This window comes from Podarcis pityusensis, assembly GCF_964106645.2.
Source record: "Podarcis pityusensis genome assembly, chromosome: 16".
Taxonomy (NCBI): domain Eukaryota; kingdom Metazoa; phylum Chordata; class Lepidosauria; order Squamata; family Lacertidae; genus Podarcis; species Podarcis pityusensis.
The window spans coordinates 10,542,093-10,565,094 of record NC_138041.1 but is presented as its reverse complement, the minus strand read 5'-3'; the positions used below and the strand labels follow the sequence as shown (position 1 = coordinate 10,565,094).

At 45.7% G+C, this 23,002-nt stretch overlaps 1 protein-coding gene across 1 annotated transcript; it reads left to right on the top strand.

The window, feature by feature from the left end:
* Positions 1-496: 496 nt before the first annotated feature.
* Positions 497-22,082, top strand: FCER1G (Fc epsilon receptor Ig). Its single transcript, XM_080984935.1, has 5 exons — positions 497-734; positions 8,213-8,304; positions 17,051-17,098; positions 17,854-17,874; positions 20,507-22,082. Exons 1-5 carry the CDS (start codon positions 680-682, stop codon positions 20,606-20,608), a joined length of 318 nt encoding a protein of 105 aa, XP_080841061.1. The 5' UTR covers positions 497-679; the 3' UTR covers positions 20,609-22,082.
* Positions 22,083-23,002: the final 920 nt, after the last annotated feature.

The following is a 23,002-nucleotide window of genomic DNA, read 5'->3' as shown; positions in this document are numbered from 1 at the left end:
TCATCCTGAAGCAAAGTTCTTAACCCGAGGTACTATTTCTGGGTTAGCGGAGTCTGTAACCTGAAGCGTCTGTAACCCAAGGTACCACTGTATTATTAAATAGGATCTTGCACCAGAGTGACAGGCCAAAAAATGGGACATTCCGGGATCCAATAGAAGCAGGAATGGTTTCTGTAATTCTGGGATGTCCTGCTTAAAACAGGATGGTTGACCATTTGCAATTCCGTTATCAATATGGGTGCATTTGGGCTTAGCCGATTTTCCTTAGATTCTTGGGGAGTGGCAATTATGTTGTGAACCGTCCTGAGATCTACAGATGCTGGGTAGTATAATAATAATCCCTTCTTCTCCTCCTCCTCCCTGGACTGCATGCTTCTCAGTTCCTGAACTGGAGAAAGGGGAACTTCAGGCTGAGCCCGATGATCGGCTATCATGAAGCGAGAAGTTTACGGCCTCAAAAGCAGGAAAGCATGTGTTCTGTGGTTGGTGGGCAGTCCTGCTGAAGACTTGAGCACTGCAGAGAAGCTCAGCTCAGACGCTGGACACTCCTGTCTTGGGAGGAAGGCGTAGGCAAGCCGGATTCAGCCAGTCACTCTCGCCTTGCATCTCCCTTGACCTTGCCCGTTGGGGAGGGAAGCTCTGCCACTCGACTGGACCTGGTCCCTCTCCCCTCTCCAGGATGAAGGTGTATATTTGGACAGCCCTCCTGGTTCTCCTGGCAGCGGAGGAAGCAGGTAAAGTGGGTGGGCTGGGACAAATGGCCTTTTGCTCATCTGCAGCCTTTCCGCACGTATGCACGAAAAGAGAAGTGAACGGAGATTGTAGATTTGAGAAATCAGCACCTTCCCTCGGTCCTAGCGACATCAGAGGCCTGGGAGACAGTGGCAGGAAGGAGAGCCTTTTCTGTGGCTGCTCCCATATTGCAGAATTCCCTCCCAAGAGAGGTCAGACCGGATCCCTCCTTGTTATCCATCTGCCGGCAGGTTCAGAGCGCCCTGTTCGGACAGGCTTTTGAAAATGACGGGGCAGAGAGTGCTGATCGCTGGGTCTCTTTGTCAGGGCGAACTGGACTTTAATTGCCGGACCTCTAAAATACATCAGAATTGTGTTCTGATGTATTTTAATTATTGCTTTTAACTCATTTGTCTTTATTGCTTTGTATTCTACGTATATGTTTTTAAATGTTTATGTGTTTCTCCGGGAGAAAGGAGGGATATAAGTACATTAATTTGATGATGATAATAATAATAATAATAATAATAATAATAATAGTAGTAGTAAATTGCAACAACAATAGCAGCCACTAAGTAAGTTTACCTCACTTTAAACCCACTGTGTGTTTACAACTACTTCTATTTGATTACATTCCCCACCTCAGAAGTTCAGGGTGGCAGAAAAAATGGCCCTCCTCTGTTCTATTTTCACAACAACCCAGTTAGGTAGTTTAGGCTGAGAGAGAAAATGATTGATGGGGGTGGGGTGGGGTAGGATGTTTGAATATCTCCCCCCCCCCCAAACTGCTAGGCCGCCACTATAACCAGTACCCCCCCGCCAAAAATGCTGATTCTGCTTTACAGCTGGGTTGCAAACTTGACTTGGTAGATTAATCAACTAAAGTTTCATTTGATCAAGCAATAAGGTCAGTTTCATGTGGTGGGACTGTAAGACCACGCTTGGTTGTTGTTACCCCTCACATCCCCGCCCCCCCATCCCTGGTCAGGGAATGGGGGGGGTGGGAAATCCTTTAAATATGGCCTTTCTAAGTGGAAGTGCTAAATTTGTACCTTAAGTGGTATGTGGAAAGGCATTTGTATTGAATTTTTAGTAACATGCAACTGTTTATATTTTGACCAATTAAAAAAGGGGATACTGATCCACTTAAGAATTCTTTAATCTGTGAGGCTGCAATCCTGCATATCTACTTACATGAGTGTAAACCAGACCCTCCACGTGTCCCTATTTTCCAGGGACGTCCCTGATTTGATCCCAGAATGTCTCACTTTTCCTTAGGATGTCCCTATTTTCACTGAAGAAATGTTGGAGGGTATGGAGTTATCTGACCCCCAAGCCATCTGAAGGCAATCCTGTATAGGGAAGTTTTTAAAATGTTTAATGCCTTATTAAGTTTTTTATATATGTTGGAAGCTGCACAGAGTGGCTGGCGCAACCCAATAAGATGCAGGGAGCATAAATAGTAAAATTATCCTTATGGAATGGGACGTCCCTGTTTTCATCGGAGAAATGTCGGAGGGCATGGTAATCATGACTGAACTCAGTGGCACACACTTCTGAGTAAAATTAGATATACCCAACTCATTTCTTCTCAGGGTGGGCATATGGAAATTAATGAACCTAAGTTAGCCATGTCAATTAATCTCCATGGGTCTACTCTGAGTAGCTAGCATTGGCCAGAACCCCATGTATAGGATTGCAGAGATGACAGCACATGTTCACTAACACTACAAGTTAGGCCCTGCTTAATGAAAACTAATGTTGTGCCAGCCAGTTTACTCCTTTTGTAGTCTATCGAGTCAATTGCTAGATAGCATCATTGTGCTAAGATAAAGGATCTGTTTCTGCCATCCACAAAAAGAGGGAGGTTTATTTTGGGAGGGGTGCCAAGTTTTACAGTATGGTAAACTTTCTTGTATTAGAGGCCAGTTGCGGGCCGGATTGAGACGGCGACTGGGCCGCATCCTGTCCCCGGGCCTTAGGCTGCCTACCCCTGACGTACAGCCTCTAAACTTGAAAGGAGAACATGGGTCTCTTCTAGGAAAGCAAAACTGATTCCCTTAACAAGGGTCACCATTGGGCACAACCATCGTCTGCTCAAACCAGATGACGGGCAGGAGTTTCGATTCTTAAAAGGGGCATCTCACACCTTGTCTGTTCCTGCCTCTCTGCGGCTTTCGGATTTTGTTCCACTGTGCTCACGGCAGGATCAAGGGGATGTGGCCAAGTGGTAGAATATTTGTGTTGCAGGTGGAAGGTCTCAAATTTAATCCCCAACATTTCCAGCTAGGATAGGGGGAAACCCCTGTCTGGAAACCCCCGAGAGCTGCTGCCAGTCAGTGTAGACAATACTGAGTTTGGTGGGTCAGTGGTCTGGCTCTGTAGAAGATAGCTCCCTGTGCAGGCTAAGGCACAGTCTGTAATATTGTAGATCAGCCATAGGTCATGTGCTTTGTGTCCAAAAGGGCCCAGCATCAATCCCTGGCATCGTCTCCAGGTAGGAATAGGAAAAACAGGCCCCGGAGAACAGCTGCCAGACAGCACAGGTAGACAATGCTCAGCAAGAGCTCAGCAATAGAATAGAGCAGCTTCCACAACAGGGATGGGCAGTTGTGTCAATTTAGGTTTTGCTGAGTTTCTCCTTTTCCCAGTCTTTAGTTCTCCATCAGCTTGTGAATATATATTACATACGCTTCAGGTTACAGACTCCGCTAACCCAGAAATAGTACCTCGGGTTAAGAACTTTGCTTCAGGATGAGAACAGAAATTGTGCTCCGGCAGCGTGGTGGCAGCGGGAGGCCCCATTAGCTAAAGTGGTGCTTCAGGTTAAGAACAGTTTCAGGTTAAGAACAGACCTCCAGAACGAATTAAGTTCTTAACCCAAGGTACCACTGTATATTTAAGTGCATTGCCCTCATGTATGTATTTTTCTGTGCCGTTTTGCCTACATACACGTTTTTGCAAAGCCACTTCCCCATATGCAATGCATTTTTGTAAGTTGCTTTTAGTAACACATGCATTTTAGACACACAATTTCCCCTAGTAATAGAAACGTAGAATTATGGAGCTGGAAGGGACCTCAAGGGCCATCTAGACCTACCCTCTGCCATGCAGGAATCTCAACACACGGACCCCCATCTGTGCATTTTTTGTACATATCACTTGTCTGGAGAACTGCATTTCAAAAATTTGATGAATGCAAATTTCACATGGTGGTTGTGTTTTGACTTGTGTATTGTTTCAGAAGGAGCAAATCTGGTAAGTCTGAAATGCAAGCTGAAGTCAATTCCCACCCCCACCCCTTGTCCGAAGTAATGCAATTATTTATTTTTAAATGTATTTTTATTTAATTTTATGTAACCAATAAGAACCGAGAACAGAACCACATAAACAGAACAGAAAATACAAGTATGGAATCCAAAATATCCCAAAGATTTTCAAAGAATGTAAATAACACAAGGCAAAAACTGTGAGGGCCAAATACTGAAATTATCATCTCTCCAGAGCTGGCCATGTGCGTGAAGTGGTTTCCTTGCTTTATTAGAACTATTAATATATTGAATAAAAGGTAAGCAATCAGTACGGAAAGGATGCTTGTCTGACCTTCCCTGAACCATTTTAGCCACATCAGTTCATTTTTCTGACAATGAAATTGTCCAAATTCTGCTGTACCCATAATTCAATGAGATACCGTTCAGCTTTCACCATTTATAGGCTTAATACAGTGCTGCAAAAGCAGACTAAGCAAGTGCTTAGGGCACCAGCAAGCAGGGGCATGAACAAAGAGATTTTTTTTTTAAATAAAGAATTTGACATTTGATTAAGGGGGGCAAAACGCTGAATTTTGCAATTGGAAAATCTAGAAACAATCTATTTTATTTTCAGCATGCATGTAAGTAAAGTATCATTTCCAAAAATAAAATTAGTTTCCGTATTGTTTTTATTTTGAATTACGTATAGGAGGCCCATCATAATATTTTCAGTGCTTTGGGTCTTAATCCAGCCTTGTCTTAATACAGTTATTTCTGAAGCTTCTAAAAATCACCATCTTGTGTGCTGTCCAAAACCTGTTCCGGAAAAGACAGGGCGGCTTGCCCACATCTCTAGCAGAGGCGCCCAAAACAGATATCCCGTGCGTACAAATTGCCCTGTAAAGTGTTGGTGGTCTCAGATCACAGGAGCTGCGTAGCCTCTCTGCTCTCCCCCCCCCCCGCCCCACCCTCCAAACTTTACATTTGTGTCCTATCAGTGGTATGAGATCTGCTGCTACTGCTACCTGTGGTTTAGCGAAGTGCTAATCTGATGCTTTTTCATCACCACAAAAAGGCGATAGCAGCTAATTTATGTGCTCAGCTATTTATCCCTTATTTGGGTCCCTGGAACAAATACTCACAGAAACAGGCTTAGCATCCACATACACATTATACTAATAGACTTTAAAAACTTGGTCCTGTGTACAAGTACAGGGGTGCCTTGGTTCTCAAACTTACCGTAATCTGTTCCGGAAGTCCGTTCCAAAACCAAAGCGTTCAAAAACCAAGGCGCGCTTTCCCATAGAAAGTAATGCAAAATGGGTTAATCCGTTCCAGACGTTTAAAAACAACCCCTAAAGCAGCAATTTAACATGAATTTTACTATCTAATGAGACCACTGATCCATAAAATGAAAGCAATAAACAATGTACCACAGTCACACAATCAATCAATCAATCAATCAATCAGTGGCTGAACTGGGTCCCACACAGTTACAGAAACAAAACCAAAAAGCCGCAAAAACAAAAATGCAAAATAAATAGCAAAAACAGACAGACCTCAGTGTAACACTCAAAACGGAAGTGTGGCACTCAAATTGGAAACACTCAAAACGGAGCACGTCTAGCTTCTGAAAAAAGTTTGCAAACCGGAACACTTACTTCCGGGTTTGCAGTGTTTGGGTTCCAAGTTGTTTGAGTACCAAGGCGTTTGAGAACCAAGGTAACACTGTACTCACCTAGTCAAAAAACTGCGTTTTGAATGCCTTATAAACATGTAACACTAGATAACGCTGGAGAACAAAAAGAATTTTGTTCAATTTTCCGTAGCGTTTTTCTTTTCTTGTAACGATTTAATTTCTGACTTATTTATAGCATTTCCCCCCCCTGTGTGTAGATGCAGCCCAAGTCACACAGACCATGTCATGAAAGAAAAAAGTTAGGGGGGGAAATGCTGCTAACAAGTATAGTTACAAATTTACCAGGCTTGTGACGATATGGTTTTGTCAGGGCTTTGGTTTCCAGCTTGAACTCCCAGGAACTCAGTTCCGGCCCCTCTCAATATAAGCCATTGCCATTATAAGAGAACAAGGGAGGTGCTAGTGGTGAGTTCTGGCATCTCCTTTTCTATAAAAATAGTACTGTTGTCCTGAAAATGCAAGCTCTGTAGTATAATGTAATAAAGGAATACCAAATCATATAAAAAGCGTCTGGAGGTTCTAGTCCTTGTTGAAATCTCAAATTTGATTTTCTCCATTATAGCTTATATCCCAGAGTGAGGGGCACCAAGTGTCCAGTGTAAGATTTGGGGCTGTTTTCCCGTGAGTTTCATCAAGGGCAGCCTTTAGCTCAGTTGGTTTGGAGCATGGTGCTGGTAACGCAAAGCTCGCGGGTTTGATGCCCTGATGTGCCACCTGCGTAGTCATCTATCGCAAGGGTGACCCTCGAGGGTGACCTTTCTATAGATCTAGGAATCTATAATTCTACTATTCATGCTACCAGAGAAATGTTGTTGTTTAGTCGTTTAGTCGTGTCCGACTCTTCGTGACCCCATGGACCAGAGCACGCCAGGCACTCCTGTCTTCCCCTGCCTCCCGCAGTTTGGTCAAACTCATGCTGGTAGCTTCGAGAACACTGTCCATCAATCTCGTCCTCTGTCGTCCCCTTCTCCTTGTGCCCTCCATCTTTCCCAACATCAGGGTCTTTTCCAGGGAGTCTTCTCTTCTCATGAGGTGGCCAAAATATTGGAGCTTCAGCTTCACGATCTGTCCTTCCAGTGAGCACTCAGGGCTGATTTCCTTCAGAATGGATCGGTTTGATCTTCTTGCAGTCCATGGGACTCTCAATAGGACATCCCTATTTTCATCAGAGAAACTTTGGAGCATATGGAATAGGACGTCCCTTTTTTCAAAGGAGAAATGTATGAGAGCTGTGAGGGGGAAAGGGGCTTCTTATTATTGTTATCAGTGCTTTTTTTCTGGGGGGACGCAGGGGTATGCATACTCCTAAACATTTTGTGACTCTAAATTTGGCCTCATTGAGGGGCAGTATTTCAATATGAGTAGGAAAATGAGAGTACCTCTCAACATTTTTTAAAGAAAAAAAGCACTAATAATAATAATAATTTTATTTTATACCTCACTCAACTGGCTGAGTTGCCCCAGCCACTCTGGACGGCTTCCAACACACACAAAATTAATCATAATAAAACATCAAACATTAATAGTAACAGTCAGATCCTATATAAAAAGTTACAATAACTTTAAAATAAACAACTTATACCAAATAAAGCAATATGCAATGATGCATTAGAATCCAACAGTAAACACTAAAATTAAACAACAGCAAATAATAATTAGACAGTTTACACTTATTACAATAAAGAATTACTCATCTATAATCGATAAAAATAGCAACAAATCACAATACATAAAATGCCACAAATCATACAAAACGATGTAAAAGGATTAAATTAAGAAACAAATGCATACAAATTATAACATTATTTAAAACAAAACAAAACAAAACAACTCTCAGCACCCATAACAAACCATAGCGCCCAGAATCCTTTGAGGAAAACCATGACTTTTTAAAGGGGTATGATTCTGCTTTAAATGTAAGGTGTGAATGGGGCCTAGATGGGCCTTTGGCCTGATCCAGAAGGGAGCTCTCCTGATGTTCCAACATTAAGAACAAATCCAGTATGCGCAGGCTGGTGGCGCAGTTTTGAAGACCTTGAAAGACCTGCATTGGCTCCCAGTACGTTTCCGAGCACAATTCAAAGTGTTTGGTTCTCAGCTTTAAAGCCCTAAACGGCCTCGGCCCAGTATACCTGAAGGAGCGTCTCCACCCCATCGTTCTGCCCGGACGCTGAGGTCCAGCACCAAGGGCCTTCTGGCGAATCCCTCACTGCGAGAAGCCAGGTTACAGGGAACCAGGCAGAGGGCCTTCTCGGTAGTGGCACCTGCCCTGTGGAATGCCCTCCCACCAGATGTCAAAGAGAACAACAACTACCATTCTTTTAGAAGACATCTGAAGGCAGCCCTGCTTAGGGAAGCTTTTTAATGTTTGATGTATTGCAGTGTTTTAGTATTTTTTTGGAAGCCGCCCAGAGTGGCTGGGGAATCCCAGCCAGATGGGCGGGGTATAAATAAATTATTATTATTATTATTATTATTATTATTATTATTATTATTGAAGAAGTAACAAAATGCACCTTTTTCCCTGCAGAGGCGCTGAGGGAACCTCAGTTGTGCTATGTCTTGGATGGGATCCTGTTTGTCTACGGTATAATCCTCACATTCCTGTACTGCCGGCTGAAGGTGAGTCTTTGTTTGTTTGTTTGTTTTGTTTGTTTGTTTAAATGGCTCTCTGAGATTTAAGATTTAAGATTAAGATTTAAGATTTAAGATAAATTTATTGTCATTGTCTGTATATACACAGTATACACAACAACGAAAATCAAACACCCACCCAAAGACCGGGTTCACATACACATTTGCACGTATCTCCAACACTCTCATCCTATTCAGACATAATCTATAAAAACATATCATACTCCAGAATGTAACATAACCTATTAAAGGCATAACATAACCTAAAAACCTGTCTCATTCCTTCCTACTCCCTGCTTGCTATTTCTTGCAACTGGCCCTGAGATCATTATTTAGTGCAATCAGAGCTCTTGGATAGAAACTATTCAGAAGGCGTGTGGTTCGTGTTTTCATTGTCCTATATCTTCTGCCCGAAGGCAACAGTTCAAAGAAGTTGTGAGCAGGAATGGGTGGGATCTCTCAGGATATTGTGTGACTTCTTCAAAGTGCGAGACGTGAAGATCTCATCCAGGGTTGGTAGTTGGAGCCCAATAACATTCTGGGCAATTTTAATTATTCTCTGTAAAGCTTTTTTATCCGTTTCAGAGCTGCTCCCATACCACGATAATATACTATAGGTTAAGACACTCTCGATGGTACTGTGATAATAGGACAGAAGTAGGTGCTGAGATAGATTCAGTCCCCTGAGCATTCTCAGGAAATACAACCTCCCCTGCACCTTCCTCACAACCATATTAATATTTGCAGTCCATGAGAGGTCCTCAGAGATGTAAATGCCCAGGTATTTAAAACTACCAACCCTCTCCACCTCCTCGCCATTTATGTGCAATGGTAAAAATACACTTTTCTTTCTCCTAAAGTCAATTATGAGTTCTTTGGTTTTTTTGGTGTTAAGCATAAGATTGTTTTCTTTACACCATTGAATTAACCCCTGTACTTCTTTCCTATAAGCAGTCTCATCGTTCTCACTAATGAGCCCCACCACTGCTGTATCATCCGCAAATTTGATGATTGTGTTGGACTTATACAGTGGGGTGCAATCAAATGTGTACAGGGAATAGAGAAAGGGACTTAGCACACATCCCTGAGGGGCTCCTGTGCTTAATACTAGAGTAGAAGAATAGTAAGGGCCCATTCTCACTGTCTGCGGCCTATCAGTCAGGAAATTCCTTACCCACAGACAGATCTTCTGATGTATACCCAAATTGGTCATTTTAAGAAAAATGCATATGTCTTGATCTTAATGCAAGGGACAGGTGATCTAAAAGTTAAATGACGTACGCATCAGTTGACTGAAGGAAATTTGTCACAGAAGTAGTTTTTTCCCCCATGGAGAAGTTCATTTATGTATTTCTTCACAAACAAATGTATGAATCTGCCACAAAACATCCTCTCCTGTGCATCACTGAAAAAGAAGGCAGCGATTTCCATTCAATTTGTATATGCTAACTTATAGGCATAATGCAATTAAACATAATAATACTGTAATTTAAATGGGGGGGGGGGAGACACCATACCATTGGGAGTTGTGCTTTGTGCCTGCTTAGTCTGCTATCCAACTGCTGACTTGTTGCTGGGCCTCTTCAAGGCCCCATCCTGCTCTCCCCTCTTAGGGTTCTGTGATGGGACGATGAGCTGCTTGTGTGTAAAATCCTAGTCCCTCAGAGTTTGGTCAAGTTTGCAAACCTCTGTCTGTAACGGAGCCCCTTAAACATGGCTCCGTCAGTCGCTGGCAGATTCCGACAGTGGTTGCTTTCGGAATCGCTTCCAACATAAAAGCTCCTTAACGGAAACACGTCTTCTGGACTCTCTGCGTGACAGTTTCCGGCGAGGAGTGGGTGTCCCTACAGGAGGTCCTGAAACCTCCCCACTGTTTTCGCTGGAAGTGTCTCTGAGCCATCCCTCCAGCTCCCTTTCCCTCAGCTCAGCTCCTCTCCCCCTACTGGTTCCCTCTTCAGCTGCTGAGTCTCTCCCAACCTGTGTGAGCCCTTTCACTTCCCTTCCTTCCGATGGCAGTTCCCTGACATCCACCTCCCCTCCAGGGCCCCTTTCATCCCCTCTCGCCCCCTCCTCTACGGGCGGTGAGGAGGCAAAACCCCGGAATGAACTTCCTTCATCTTCCGATGTCCCGAACACTTCTCTCCACCTGTTGCGGTTCCTGGTCTCGAAGTACTCCTCCTCCTCAGAGTCCATCTCCCCTTCCCCTTCCGATTCCGAGAATCCTTCCAACTCCTCCTCCTCATCGGTGGTCCCAAAGTATTCCCTCCGGAACCTCTCCACAGGCTGAGGTTTCCTTGGGAACCTTTGATGGAACGTTTCTATCAATACCTCGTCATTGATATCTTCTGCCATTACCCAAGTGTTTTCTGACTCCGGTTCTCCTTCCCACGCTACCAAATACTCCACCTGATCCCCCTTCCATCTGGCGTCGAGGATTTCTGCCACATGGCTGCTGCATTCCCTTTCTTCTATGACCGGTCCCCGAGTGGCCATCCCTTCTCGTCCCCCCTCATACGGTGACAGTAACGACCTGTGAAATACTGGGTGCAGTTTCATGTGGTTGGGTAACCGGAGCCTGAAAGCCACTGGGTTGACCTGTTGAATGACCTCAAAGGGACCCAATCTCCTGGGTCTTAATTTCTTACAACCTCCTTTGAACGGCAACCCTTGGGTTGACAGCCACACCCTATCTCCCACCCTTATGGTTTCACCTTCCCTTCGGTTCTTGTCTGCCTGCCTCTTGTATTCTTCCTTCGCCCTTTCTAAGTTGAGTTGGAGCTGACGATGGATTGCTTCCATTTCTTCTACAAAATGCTCGGCTGCCGGGACACCCCATCTCTCCCCTTCTCCCCCTGGGAAAGCCCTGGGATGACACCCATAATTAGCCAAGAAGGGGCTCATCCCTGTGGACACATTCTCGGCATTGTTGTAGGCAAATTCCGCCAGCGCCAACTTTTCTACCCAGTCATTCTCTCTGTCATTGACATAACACCTCAGGTATTGCTGGAGGACCCCGTTTGCTCTTTCCGCCTGCCCGTTGGTTTCAGGGTGCCGGGCAGTCGAAAAGTTGACCTCCACCTGCAGTAAGCTCATGAGCTTCCTCCAGAACCTGGAAGTAAATTGTTTTCCTCGGTCTGAGACCACCCTCAATGGCACTCCGTGCAACCTAAAAATGTGTTCTACAAATAACTTCGCTGTCTCTTCCGCCGTGACTGCATGCGAGCAGGCTACAAAGTGGCACATCTTTGTTAGTAGGTCTACCACCACCATGATGGCTGTTTTCCCCTTGGACTTCGGCAGATCAGTCATAAAATCTATCGACACTGCCTCCCAAGGTCGTTCTGGGGTTGGTAAGGGTTCTAATAGCCCCGCCGGTGCCCGCCTCTCCCCTTTGGCTCGCTGGCATTGCTCACACCCTCTTACATACTCCCGTACATCTTCCCTCACCTTAGGCCACCAAAATTCCCTGGTGACCAACCACATGGTTTTGTGTTGTCCAAAATGCCCCGCCGTGGGGCTGTCGTGCAACTGCTTGAGTACCCTCCCCCTTAAGTCTCCTTCAGGGATATACAGTGCCCCTTTGTAATACAAAGCTCCATTTCTTTCCTCGAAACCCCCTGGTTCCTCTCCCTCACCCCTAAGACCTCTGAGCTTATTCTGGGCGTATTCATCATTCTCTGTTTCCTCTACCAGTTCTCTTTGTCCCACCAATGCCGCCCCACACACCCAGCGGTCCTCTGGAATGACATGTCTCTCTTCGGGTGCTCCCTCCCCCTCCAAATATTCAGGTTTGCGTGAGAGAGCGTCCGCCCTAATGTTCTCTGGGCCTGGCACGTAACAAATCTCAAAGTTAAATTTGGAGAACTCCTGGGCCCATCTCACTTGCCGTTGGTTGAGCACTCGTGCCGTCCTCCAATACTCTAGGTTCTTGTGGTCAGTGCACACTTGCACCTTATGTTGTGCGCCAATTAGCAGGTGCCTCCATCTCCGGAACGCCTCATGAATGGCTAGTAGTTCTCGGTCATACACCGTGTAGTTCCTCTCGGATTTGTTCAGCTTTCGCGAAAAAAAGGCACACGGTCTCCACTCTGACTCCTCCTTCCCTGGCTGCAGAAGCACCGCCCCAATCGCTCTGTCTGATGCGTCAGTTTCCACTCTCATCGGTTTTTGTAAATCCACATGCAGGAGTTGTTGTTCCGAGGCGAAGGCCCTTTTTAGTTCCTCAAATGCTCGCTCCGCCTCCTCAGTCCAAACGAACTTCTTCTTACTGCTGAGACAGTCCGTAATGGGCGCCGTCAGGTGGGCAAAGTTTCGGATGAACTTACGATAGAAGTTCCCAAATCCTAGGAACCTCTGCACATCCTTCCTTGTTTTGGGTGTTTTCCATTCCAGCACCGCCTGGACCTTGCCGGGATCCATGGCCAATCCCTTGTCTGACAGGCGATACCCCAGGAATTCCACCTCCTTGGTATGAAACTGACACTTCTCCAGTTTCACCCACAGCTGGTTGGCTTGCAGCCTGCTCAACACTTCTCTGACGTCTCTCACATGCTGCTCCTCATTCTCAGAATACACCAACACGTCGTCTAAGAAGGCCACACAATTCTTGTAAAGCAAAGGCCCCAGGACGTGGTTCATAAACGATTGAAAGCACGCGGAGCCTCCTTGTAGGCCGAAGGGCATAACTAAATATTCAAATGCCCCCAAAGGGGTGAACATGGTGGTTTTCCATTCATCCCCCTTCCTTATTCGTATCAGGTTGTACGCCCCCCTTAGGTCCAGTTTAGTAAAAATCTTTCCCTTCCTGACCCTTGTCAAAATGTCGTCAATCCTGGGCATAGGGAAAGCCACTGGTTCTGACACTGCATTTAAGGCCCTGAAGTCACACACAAGCCTCGGCTTGTTCGTGTTTTTTTTATCCACAAAAAACACTGGGCTGCCCCCCACCGCCCTGGACTCTCTGATGAACCCTCTCTTCAGGTTCTTGTCAATGAACTCTCTTAGCTCCTGCATCTCTCTGTCTGACATGGCGTACAGCTTGCCTACAGGGAGCTGTGCCCCAGGGAGTAAATTGATTTGACAGTCAAAGGGCCTATGCGGGGGTAGTTGGTCAGCTTCCCTTTCGCTGAAGACGTCGCGGAGATCTGCGTATTGTCGTGGTACCTTCACGTTCTCCGTTACTTCAGTCCCTGCTAGGGTGGCTTGGGCCCCTGCCAAACCCTTTCCCTCTTTGCAGTGTTCTAAGCAATGTGCTGAACCAAAAGAAACCACTCTCTGATGCCAGCCCACCAGCGGATCATGTAACGCTAGCCAGCTCATCCCCAATATAATGGGAGCTCCTCCCAAGGTGGCCACATTAAACGCTATCAGTTCGGTGTGCCTTGCCACCTTCATTATCATTGGGACGGTCTGCAAGCTGACTTCTCCTCCCAACAGCTCCCTGCCATCGATCGTGGTCACCTGCAGGGGGTTGCTTAAAGGGATCGTCTGTATCTGGTGTTCAGCTGCAAACTCTTTGCTCATGAAATTGCAGGAGCTGCCTGAGTCCAACAGCGCCTTTATCTTTAGAGGGTGTCCGTTTGGCAGCTCTAGCGCCACTTCTATCACTAGGGCGGGTTTAGGAGGTTCTGGCGTGGGCACTTTCACTGCTCTTTGGCCTGGCTGCTGTGCCCCGACGGTGGCAGCCAGGCGTTGGCTTTTACTTGCTTCGGTATTTCTTCCTCTCTTCCCTCCACAGCTCCTACCATCCCTTGCCATTCCTTCCTCTGGGGGCAGACTCTGGCAAAGTGACCTGGCTGTTGGCAGAGATAGCATTTCCGGGCGCCCTTTCCCTCCTTCTTTCCCCCCTCACTGGGCTTTGAAACTGCGCGCGCGCGCGCTGTTCCGATTTCCATCGGCTCTGCCGGCGGGAAAGTTGGCTCTGGAATGTCTGGAATGCGGAACTCCTTCCAACGTTCCCCCTTCCCTTCCCGCCTCTCCAATGCTCTCGCCTCCTGGCGCGCTCCTATGGTCAGCGCTGATTTGGTCAGCTGGTCCATAGACTCCGCCCTGGGCGCCCGGGAAAGTTCGTCTTTCACAGCCGAAGAAAGCCCTTCTTCAAAGAGCATTTGAATGGGTTCCGCCGATAGATCCCACCCCAATTTATGGATCAACATGGTGAACTCAGTCCAGTACTCACGGACAGATCGGCTCCCCTGTTTGCAAGCCATTAACTGTCTGCGGACCACTCCCTGTTCAATATCGCTGGAAAACATCAGATCCATGGCGCGAAAGAACTTCATCGTGTCCTTTAGGACGTCACTATTCGCTGCCATCAGGGGTCTAACCCAGTCTCTCGCCCCCTTTTCAAGATGCCCAATCACGAAAGCCACTCGTGATTCCTCGTCAGGGAATTCATCAAACTGCAGATTGAGGGCATATTGCATCTCTGTCCGAAAGCCATGATAGTCTTTGGGCTCCCCCCCAAACTTCTGCACCAATCCTGGTACCTTTCTGACGAGCTGGGTGTCTTTCCCCTTTTTGTCTGCATCCTGAGCCCTCCTCTCCTCAAGCCTCGCCGTCTGCAGCGCTAGCTGGACCTCCAACACCCGGTACCTTTCTTCCAGGCTTGGACCCGCTCCAGCTCCTGCTTCTCCGGTTCCGGCTGGGTTGCTCATGATGCCTTCTCCTGCACAAGCTGCTCACGAAGACTGTCGGAATGCTGTAATGGGACGATGAGCTGCTTGTGTGTAAAATCCTAGTCCCTCAGAGTTTGGTCAAGTTTGCAAACCTCTGTCTGTAACGGAGCCCCTTAAACATGGCTCCGTCAGTCGCTGGCAGATTCCGACAGTGGTTGCTTTCGGAATCGCTTCCAACATAAAAGCTCCTTAACGGAAACACGTCTTCTGGACTCTCTGCGTGACAGTTTCCGGCGAGGAGTGGGTGTCCCTACAGGAGGTCCTGAAACCTCCCCACTGTTTTCGCTGGAAGTGTCTCTGAGCCATCCCTCCAGCTCCCTTTCCCTCAGCTCAGCTCCTCTCCCCCTACTGGTTCCCTCTTCAGCTGCTGAGTCTCTCCCAACCTGTGTGAGCCCTTTCACTTCCCTTCCTTCCGATGGCAGTTCCCTGACAGGTTCTCTGGCCCCTATCTGTACTATACATTTAAAACAGTACCATACCACTTTAATCAGAGTGGTTTAAATTGGTATGATACTACTTTAACTGTGCTGTGCGGATGCAGCCTCGGTCTCTTCCCACTGGCAAAAAAAATGTGGATTGTAAGCTCCTGGAAGGCAGGGACCTTATGTGCAGAATATCTAAGTAAATGAATACTGCTTCATGAAAACATAATTTAAAGAGTTGCAATAATAATAATAATAATAATAATAATAATAATAATAATAAATCCCACCCTTCCTTGGTGGAGCTAGAGCAGCATACAGTGGTACCTCAGGTTAAGTACTTAATTCGCTCCAGAGGTCTGTTCTTAACCTGAATCTGTTCTTAACCTGAAGCACCACTTTAGCTAATGGGGCTTCCTGCTGTCGCCGTGCCGCCGGAGCACGATTTCTGTTCTCATCCTGAAGCAAAGTTCTTAACCTGAAGCACTATTTCTGGGTTAGCGGAGTCTGTTACCTGAAGCGTATGTAACCTGAAGCGTATGTAACCTGAGGTACAGCTGTACATTGTTTTTCCTTCCTTCCCGTTTTATTCTTACTAGAACCCTGTGAGATACACCATACTGTGGCCACATCTGCACCAGACATTGAAAGAAGCCCTTTAAACTGTCATGGCTTTGTCCAAAGAATCCTGGGGAAATGGTGTTTGCTAAGGGAGCTTATAGTTGTTACAATACACCCACCCATCCACCCTACATTCCCCCACAGAGCTACAATTCTCAGAATTCCCTGTGAGGAGGGATTGATTGCTAAACCGCTTTAGGAATTATAGCTCTGTGAGTGGAATAGAGGTTGTCCTAACAACCCTCAAGAGCCTTGATAAACTATAGTTCCCAGGATTCTCTGGGGGAAGCAACAACTGTTTAAAGTGATCGGATACTGACTTTAAATGAACAATGCAGATGAGGCATGAGTGCGCATGTGTGTGTGAGAATTAGTGAATGAGAATGAGCCCAGGGTCACCCTCAAACTTCATGGCTTGAGTGGGAATTTGAAGTTGGGCCTCTGCAGCTTAAATCTGCCACTCAAACCACTGCAATCGACACAAGATAATATCACCAAGGCAACTATTTGTGAACAAACAATAAACGTCCCTAAATATGGACGCCCCTAAAAATGGCAAGAGTAGTTTCTTTCCCAAATAGGTTTTATCTCACACAACGGCAAACGCAGGAAATAAAGAGTCCACCTGTGATATATCAGTTGGTTCAGTGCTCAGACGTCGTTCCGGTTATCAGACGTTTCGTCACGAAAGAGCTTAGTCGTCGAGCTTTGAAGTAAATAATATACCGGTACATGAGAAGACAGTATGCAAACGACTTAAAGCAGGGGTATATCTGTCCCCATGTGCATGTTTCCATCAGAAGGAGCATAGAAAGAGGACGGTGTCCTTCAGTTTGTTAATCTGCAGGCTGTCTCTCCACAAGTTGCTCCATAGTTAGTGAATGGCCTTTCTGTGACACTCAGAGGGATTAAAAAGAAACGAGGGAGACGTTTGCTGTGTGGAATTAATGTCTGTTGTTACTTTAAGTTTATAAATGATTTATTTGACTCTGTTTATATTTTTTAACTCTTTAGATCCAATATCGAAGGAAATCGAAGCTTCCCCCTGCTTCCGACTACGAGGTGCCTCTTTGCTCCTTTCACTTAAATAATATTTAGCATTTATATGGCATTTGCAGCGTGTCAGGCTAAGGATGGGCTGATAGGCTGGAAGCAGACAGACTTGGTCTCCTAACCATTCTCAGCACCTGTACCAAACTCCAGTTCCTGGTGTTTATTAAAGAGGGCCTAAGACCTGTTAATGAAACTGTAGGCAGAAATTCAACTGGAGGTGTTTTTCTTAGCACAGGAATGGAGCAATGGCGACAATAGCACCTGTTGTGTCGCTGTCTGCTAAAGACATAAGAGTCGTTCCCGTGCACCATAGAAAAATGAGGGGGGTAGACAAATAAGACTGTGATTTGTTTAAAGAAGTTATTGTGGCTTTTGCACCCTCTCTGCTTCAAACAGAGATTTAACGCATTCATGGCCTGGACCTTGCTTTTGTCTTTTTTTCTGCTTTTATCTCATACCTTCTGAAATAAAGAGCAGGGTGGGTGGGTGGCCATTCTCCCTTTAAAGAACATTCAAGGGATATTCCCTCCCTCAAAGAATTCTGGGCACTGTAGTTTGCTAAGAGTTTCTGGGAATTGTAACTCTGTGAGGGGTAAAGTACAGCACCCAGAATTCTTTGAGGGAAAGAATGAGCTTTAAAGGTTTGGTGTTTACACTGGTGAAGATGCAGAGAAGGGAAAGGGAAAGGGAAGGGGTTGCATTATATTGTTTTGCTTTCTGTTCCTCGGAAATCTCATGCCATTCTCTGTCTTCCTCTTTTGCAGAAAGTGGAAGGAATCTATACCGTAAGTGTCTGCCAACGATTTTCTGGGACAGGGCTGGGATAAGAACACAGGAAGCTGCCTTCAATCTTAGCCAGACCTCTGCTCCATCTAGCTCATTATTGCCAACACTGACTGGCAGAGGCTGTCCAGGGTTTCAGGCATAAGAACAAAGCAAAAGCCTGGCCACAGGATCAGACCAATGGCCCATCTAGTGCAATGTCCTGTTCTCACAGTGGCCAACCAGATGCCCGAGGGAACCCCTATACCCAGCAAGTGTCCCGGAAAAACCGGAACATCCCATTTTCCCCCAGCGAGAGCATGGTGGCTATTTTGAGATCTCACCCTTGTAATAAACAAAAATCTGCACTTATTCCCTTATGGGGGACACAAGAGCCCTTATAGAGTCTTTTGTAGGTTCTCCGTCAGTCGGAGAGAATAACAGAGGCCAACCAGAGAAGCCTGAGACGCAAAGCAGCTAGTAAGCCTGAACTTTATTGAACTGTTGCAACAGGGGGCTCCCTTCACACGCAGGAGAAGGAGGAGGACCCAGAACCAAGGTGTGCCTGCCCTTATATAGACATTTTAAATTGCCTTCCCTGGAGCTCAAGACCACCCTCCATAAATCATACATACATCACAGAAGGGGTGTAACCCAAGACCACCCCCCACAAACATCATACATACATCACAGAAAAGGTGGTCTACAACAGAAATTAGACTGCTGTTGTTTTTCCTGTCTGCCACGATATCTGATAATGCCTTATCTGATTGCCTTTCCTGGTAGTCTGGCCATTCCTTTGAGATGGTGATTTCTTAATTCCTGAGACAATGGGAAGGGTTCCTCACCCCCTCCCTGCTTGCAGAGAAACACTTGGTTAGCTTGGGAATCAAAATGGTTTCAGGACGGTTTTCCTGTACTACTTCAGACATGTGGTTTATATATTTATGTACGTGTTTGCTTTGTACATTTATGAACATTTATTATATATCTAAGACCTTAACTTTTTTTATTTCACCCTGAAAAAATAGCTTTTGGGGTGGGCCAGGATCTTGCATGGTGCTGTTGTGTGAGAGCACAGTTCCCCCCAAAAGCACGTATTTTCAGCTCCATAATCTTGCGCAGGTCACGTGACTCATGTGGGAAGACAGCCAGAAAGACGCACATCCCAGTTTTGGGACTCAGCATGTTGGAGGGTTTGGGGTCCTGAGCTCAACAGCAACTCTCACCCCTTGTGATTCCCAGAAACTGGTATTCAGAGGCATTCCTACCCTTCAGTATTGGATGAAGTCCATAGCCATTGATAAGTCTAGGTAAAGGTAAAGGGACCCCTGACCATTAGGTCCAGTCGTGGCCGACTCTGGGGTTGTGGCGCTCATCTCGCTTTATTGGCCGAGGGAGCCGGCGTACAGCTTCCGGGTCATGTGGCCAGCATGACTAAGCCGCTTCTGGCGAACCAGAGCAGCGCACAGAAACACCATTTACCTTCCTGCCAGAGCAGTACCTATTTATCTACTTGCACTTTGACGTGCTTTTAAACTGCTAGGTTGGCAGGAGCAGGGACCGAGCAACGGGAGCTCACCCCGTCGTGGGGATTTGAACTGCTGACCTTATGATTGGCAAGTCACAGCCTCTGTGGTTTAACCCACAGCGCCACCTGCGTCCCTTGATAAGTCTAATCACCCATAAATTTGCCTAATCCTGTAAAGACATAAGCAGAACCTGCTGGATCAAGCTAAAGCCCCTTTAGTCCAGCATCCTGTTCTCACAGGCCCAGTTGGCTATCCCTGTGTTGTTGTTTTTAATGCTTAAAGTGGTGAACAAGCTTCAAAAGCGGATCAAATCAAGTATAAATGGCAGCTGGTTATAAATATAGCCGTGTTTTTTCACTATAGTTGGAAGACTTGTGATCTATTTATCATGCTATCAATCTTGTTGCCAACCAGAGGGGTGTGTGTATGTGTTTTAAATCAGTTAATAAGTCTGTTTTACTGAACAACAGAATGACCACAGGGAAGATGCAATATGCTTTTTGTACTGTGGAGAAAGTTTTCAGTTCACATCCGCCTGGACAGGGTGTTGGGGGCTTTGAATGCCAAAAGTTAGGGGATGGCATAATTGTGCCTCTCGTGGCGCTGTGGGTTAAACCACAGAGCCTAGGACCTGCCTATCAGAAGGTCGGCGGTTCAAATCCCCGCCACGGGGTGAGCTCCCGTTGCTCGGTCCCAGCTCCTGCCAACCTAGCAGTTCAAAAGCACGTCAAAGTGCAAGTAGATAAATAGGTACCACTCCAGCAGGAAGGTAAACGGCGCTTCCGTGCGCTGCTCTGGTTCACCAGAAGCGGCTTAGTCATGCTGGCCACATGACCCGGAAGCTGTACGCCGGCTCCCTCGGCCAATAAAGCGAGATGAGCGCCGCAACCCCAGAGTCGGCCACGACTGGACCTAATGGTCAGGGGTCCCTTTACCTTTACCTTTAAAAGTAGGGGTGCTGGTGGTGGGAAGGCTGGCTCCGCTCAGGCGGTATCCACACCGTACATTTAAAGCACCACAATAGCCCATCCTTGTGAAATTTCATATGCGTTTTAGTGTGAGTTTCGCCTAACTTAGGCATGTTTGCTTTCCCCAACCCATCTCTCTTTCTCTTCATTTACAGGGCCTTGGCCCTCATGAGTCCGCAACTTATCAAACTCTTACGCGCCCCAAAACTGACCCGAAGGAGCAGCCCCCTGCAGAAGCAGAAACCTTGGTGGGATAGGAACACTGTCTTGTGGAGTACCCCTCCTCAACACCTGAAATTACGCAACTATATTTTGACGTCAGAAGAAGGACTGTCTCTGCACCCTTTGCTGTACCTTCATGGAATATGCCGGCACATCGCCTAGTGATTTTGATGGCACAGTAGACCAGGAAGGGACTGGCAGATGTTGCTGGACTACAACTCCCATCATCCCTGACCGTTGGCCATGCTGGCTGGGGCTGATGGGAGATGGAGTCCTACTGCTCATGGCAGACCACAGATTCCCCAGCCTACCACAGACCTTGCCTGTTGTATTAGCAACCCTTATGTTTGCCGATTTGACGTCTTCCACAGTGGGACAGCTTGAGGGTGGGCAAGAAAGAAGTGCCAGCTTTTATTAATCTTTATTTAAAAATAATACTACTTATGGCTCTGTTCTGCTGTTTTTAAATATCATGTCCATAGCTTGTTTGGAAAATCATGTCAAAATGTCAATAGCTTAGCAATGTAAGTGCAATCAGGATTCCTGGCTGGGAGTTAGAGATGAACAAATTTGTCCATTTTGGTTCTCCAAGTTCCTCATCTTCCCAGTCTTCATTTCTCCACATTTCCACAACAGTGGGGAAGAGCCTCCTGTATTAAATCCTGAACAGCTGTGGCTAGATGGACCAATGGTCTGACTTGGTATATTTCCTTTGTTCCTAATTTGTTCCTAATTTGCAGATTATTATTTTTTAAATCATCAGCACCTGAGTACAGAATTCTCCTAACATATTTTTGTATGCAGCTTTGACTAATATAGATATTTTTGCAACAAATTTTTCCTAACATTATGCATTTTTGTATGTTATTTTCACTAAATAAATATTTTTTTTACGAATACTTTGCCCTACTGTATGCCTTTTTGGCGGAAAGGGTGAAAAGACTTTTCAGTGCATAAAATGCTCTCATTTCACCCTGACTGGGCAACTCCTGGACTCTTCTTGGACCTTGCTGCAGATATAGTAGCAGGGTCTCCAACCCCGTGACCCCAGACCACACCACCTCTGGTTTGCAGGAAGGCTATATGACAAAGTGCACTCTTCCTGGTTTGCTTGTGTTTACTTATCTTCCCATTAGCCATTTGTTCATCACACACTTTTAAATGTACTTTCCGATCACTTTCCATGTCATAAAAAGTCTTTCTCTGTGGGTGGGGTTGTTGTTTTTTAAAGTAGTTTATTTGCACTTCAATTAAACCTACCTACCTGTCCAGTTTGTGCCTGAATCCTTCTCACAAAATATTGACAGTCTGCAGATGACCTAAGGATCAGTACAACCAAGAAAATCCTCCTTCTAAGCCTGTTTTAAAAGTTGCTGATTTGATTATGTTGGAGACAACTATCTCTGCCCTCGTCTGTTTCACTAGATTGCTCTGTATATATATATGATTTTATTATTTGTAGCAAGCAGCCCTGAAAATGCTAAATAAATAAATGTAATGAAAAGTCAATGTGTTCACTGCCTCTCTCTGTTTCTTTATTACATAGCTGTCCAACACCTTCTGCCCCAACACAAAATATTGAAGGAATAGTAATCATAAATTGTGCAACGTGCTTATTTGTGGGTTTCAGTTGGAGTTTGTTCATTTATTTATTTTTATTGCATTTATATCCCACCTTTTCCTCCAAGGAGCTCAAAGTGGCATGCATGTTTCTTTCCCTCTCCCTTTTACCTTCACAACCTACCTGTGAGGTAGGTTAGTCTGTGAGACAGTGACTGGCCCAAGGTCACCTAGTGAGCTTCATGGCTGAGCAGGAATTCGAACCCTGGTCTCCTAGGTCTTAATCCAGCACTCTAACCACTACACCACACTGGTAGAATGCCTGGTGCAAACAGTTTGCCATGTAGTATTATTTATGCAGAAACGAATTGAATTCTGGCAGTGCCTTCCTGATCGGTCCACAATAACCATCGTGTTAATTTAGGTTTCCTAGAACTTGTTCGTATGTTACTTCCTAGCCATTAAGGCCGAGTATTGTTTTATTTATAGGTAGTGATGGTCACCAACTTGGATGGCTTTAAAAGAAGATTAGACAATTTAATGGAGGAAAAGGCTAGCATTGGCTACTAGCTGCAATAACTATGTAATGCTGCTGAATGCAAGTTGCTGGAACTAGTGTTCTTCAACTCTAGGTCCCTAGATAGTGTTGAATTACAACTCTCATCATAGCCAGACTTGCTTAGCCAATGTTAGGAATGATTGGAGTTGTAGCCGAAGGTTGAAGAACACTGTTAACTAAATGATAATTTGCTTGCAGCCGTGTGTTGAAGGGCCTGCGCCGAGCAATCATTTCTATGACCCAACGGCTGCTAAGCCTGTGGTTCATTTATGGCAGGTTGCATTTGTCAAGTTTCACAGAATTTGACCAC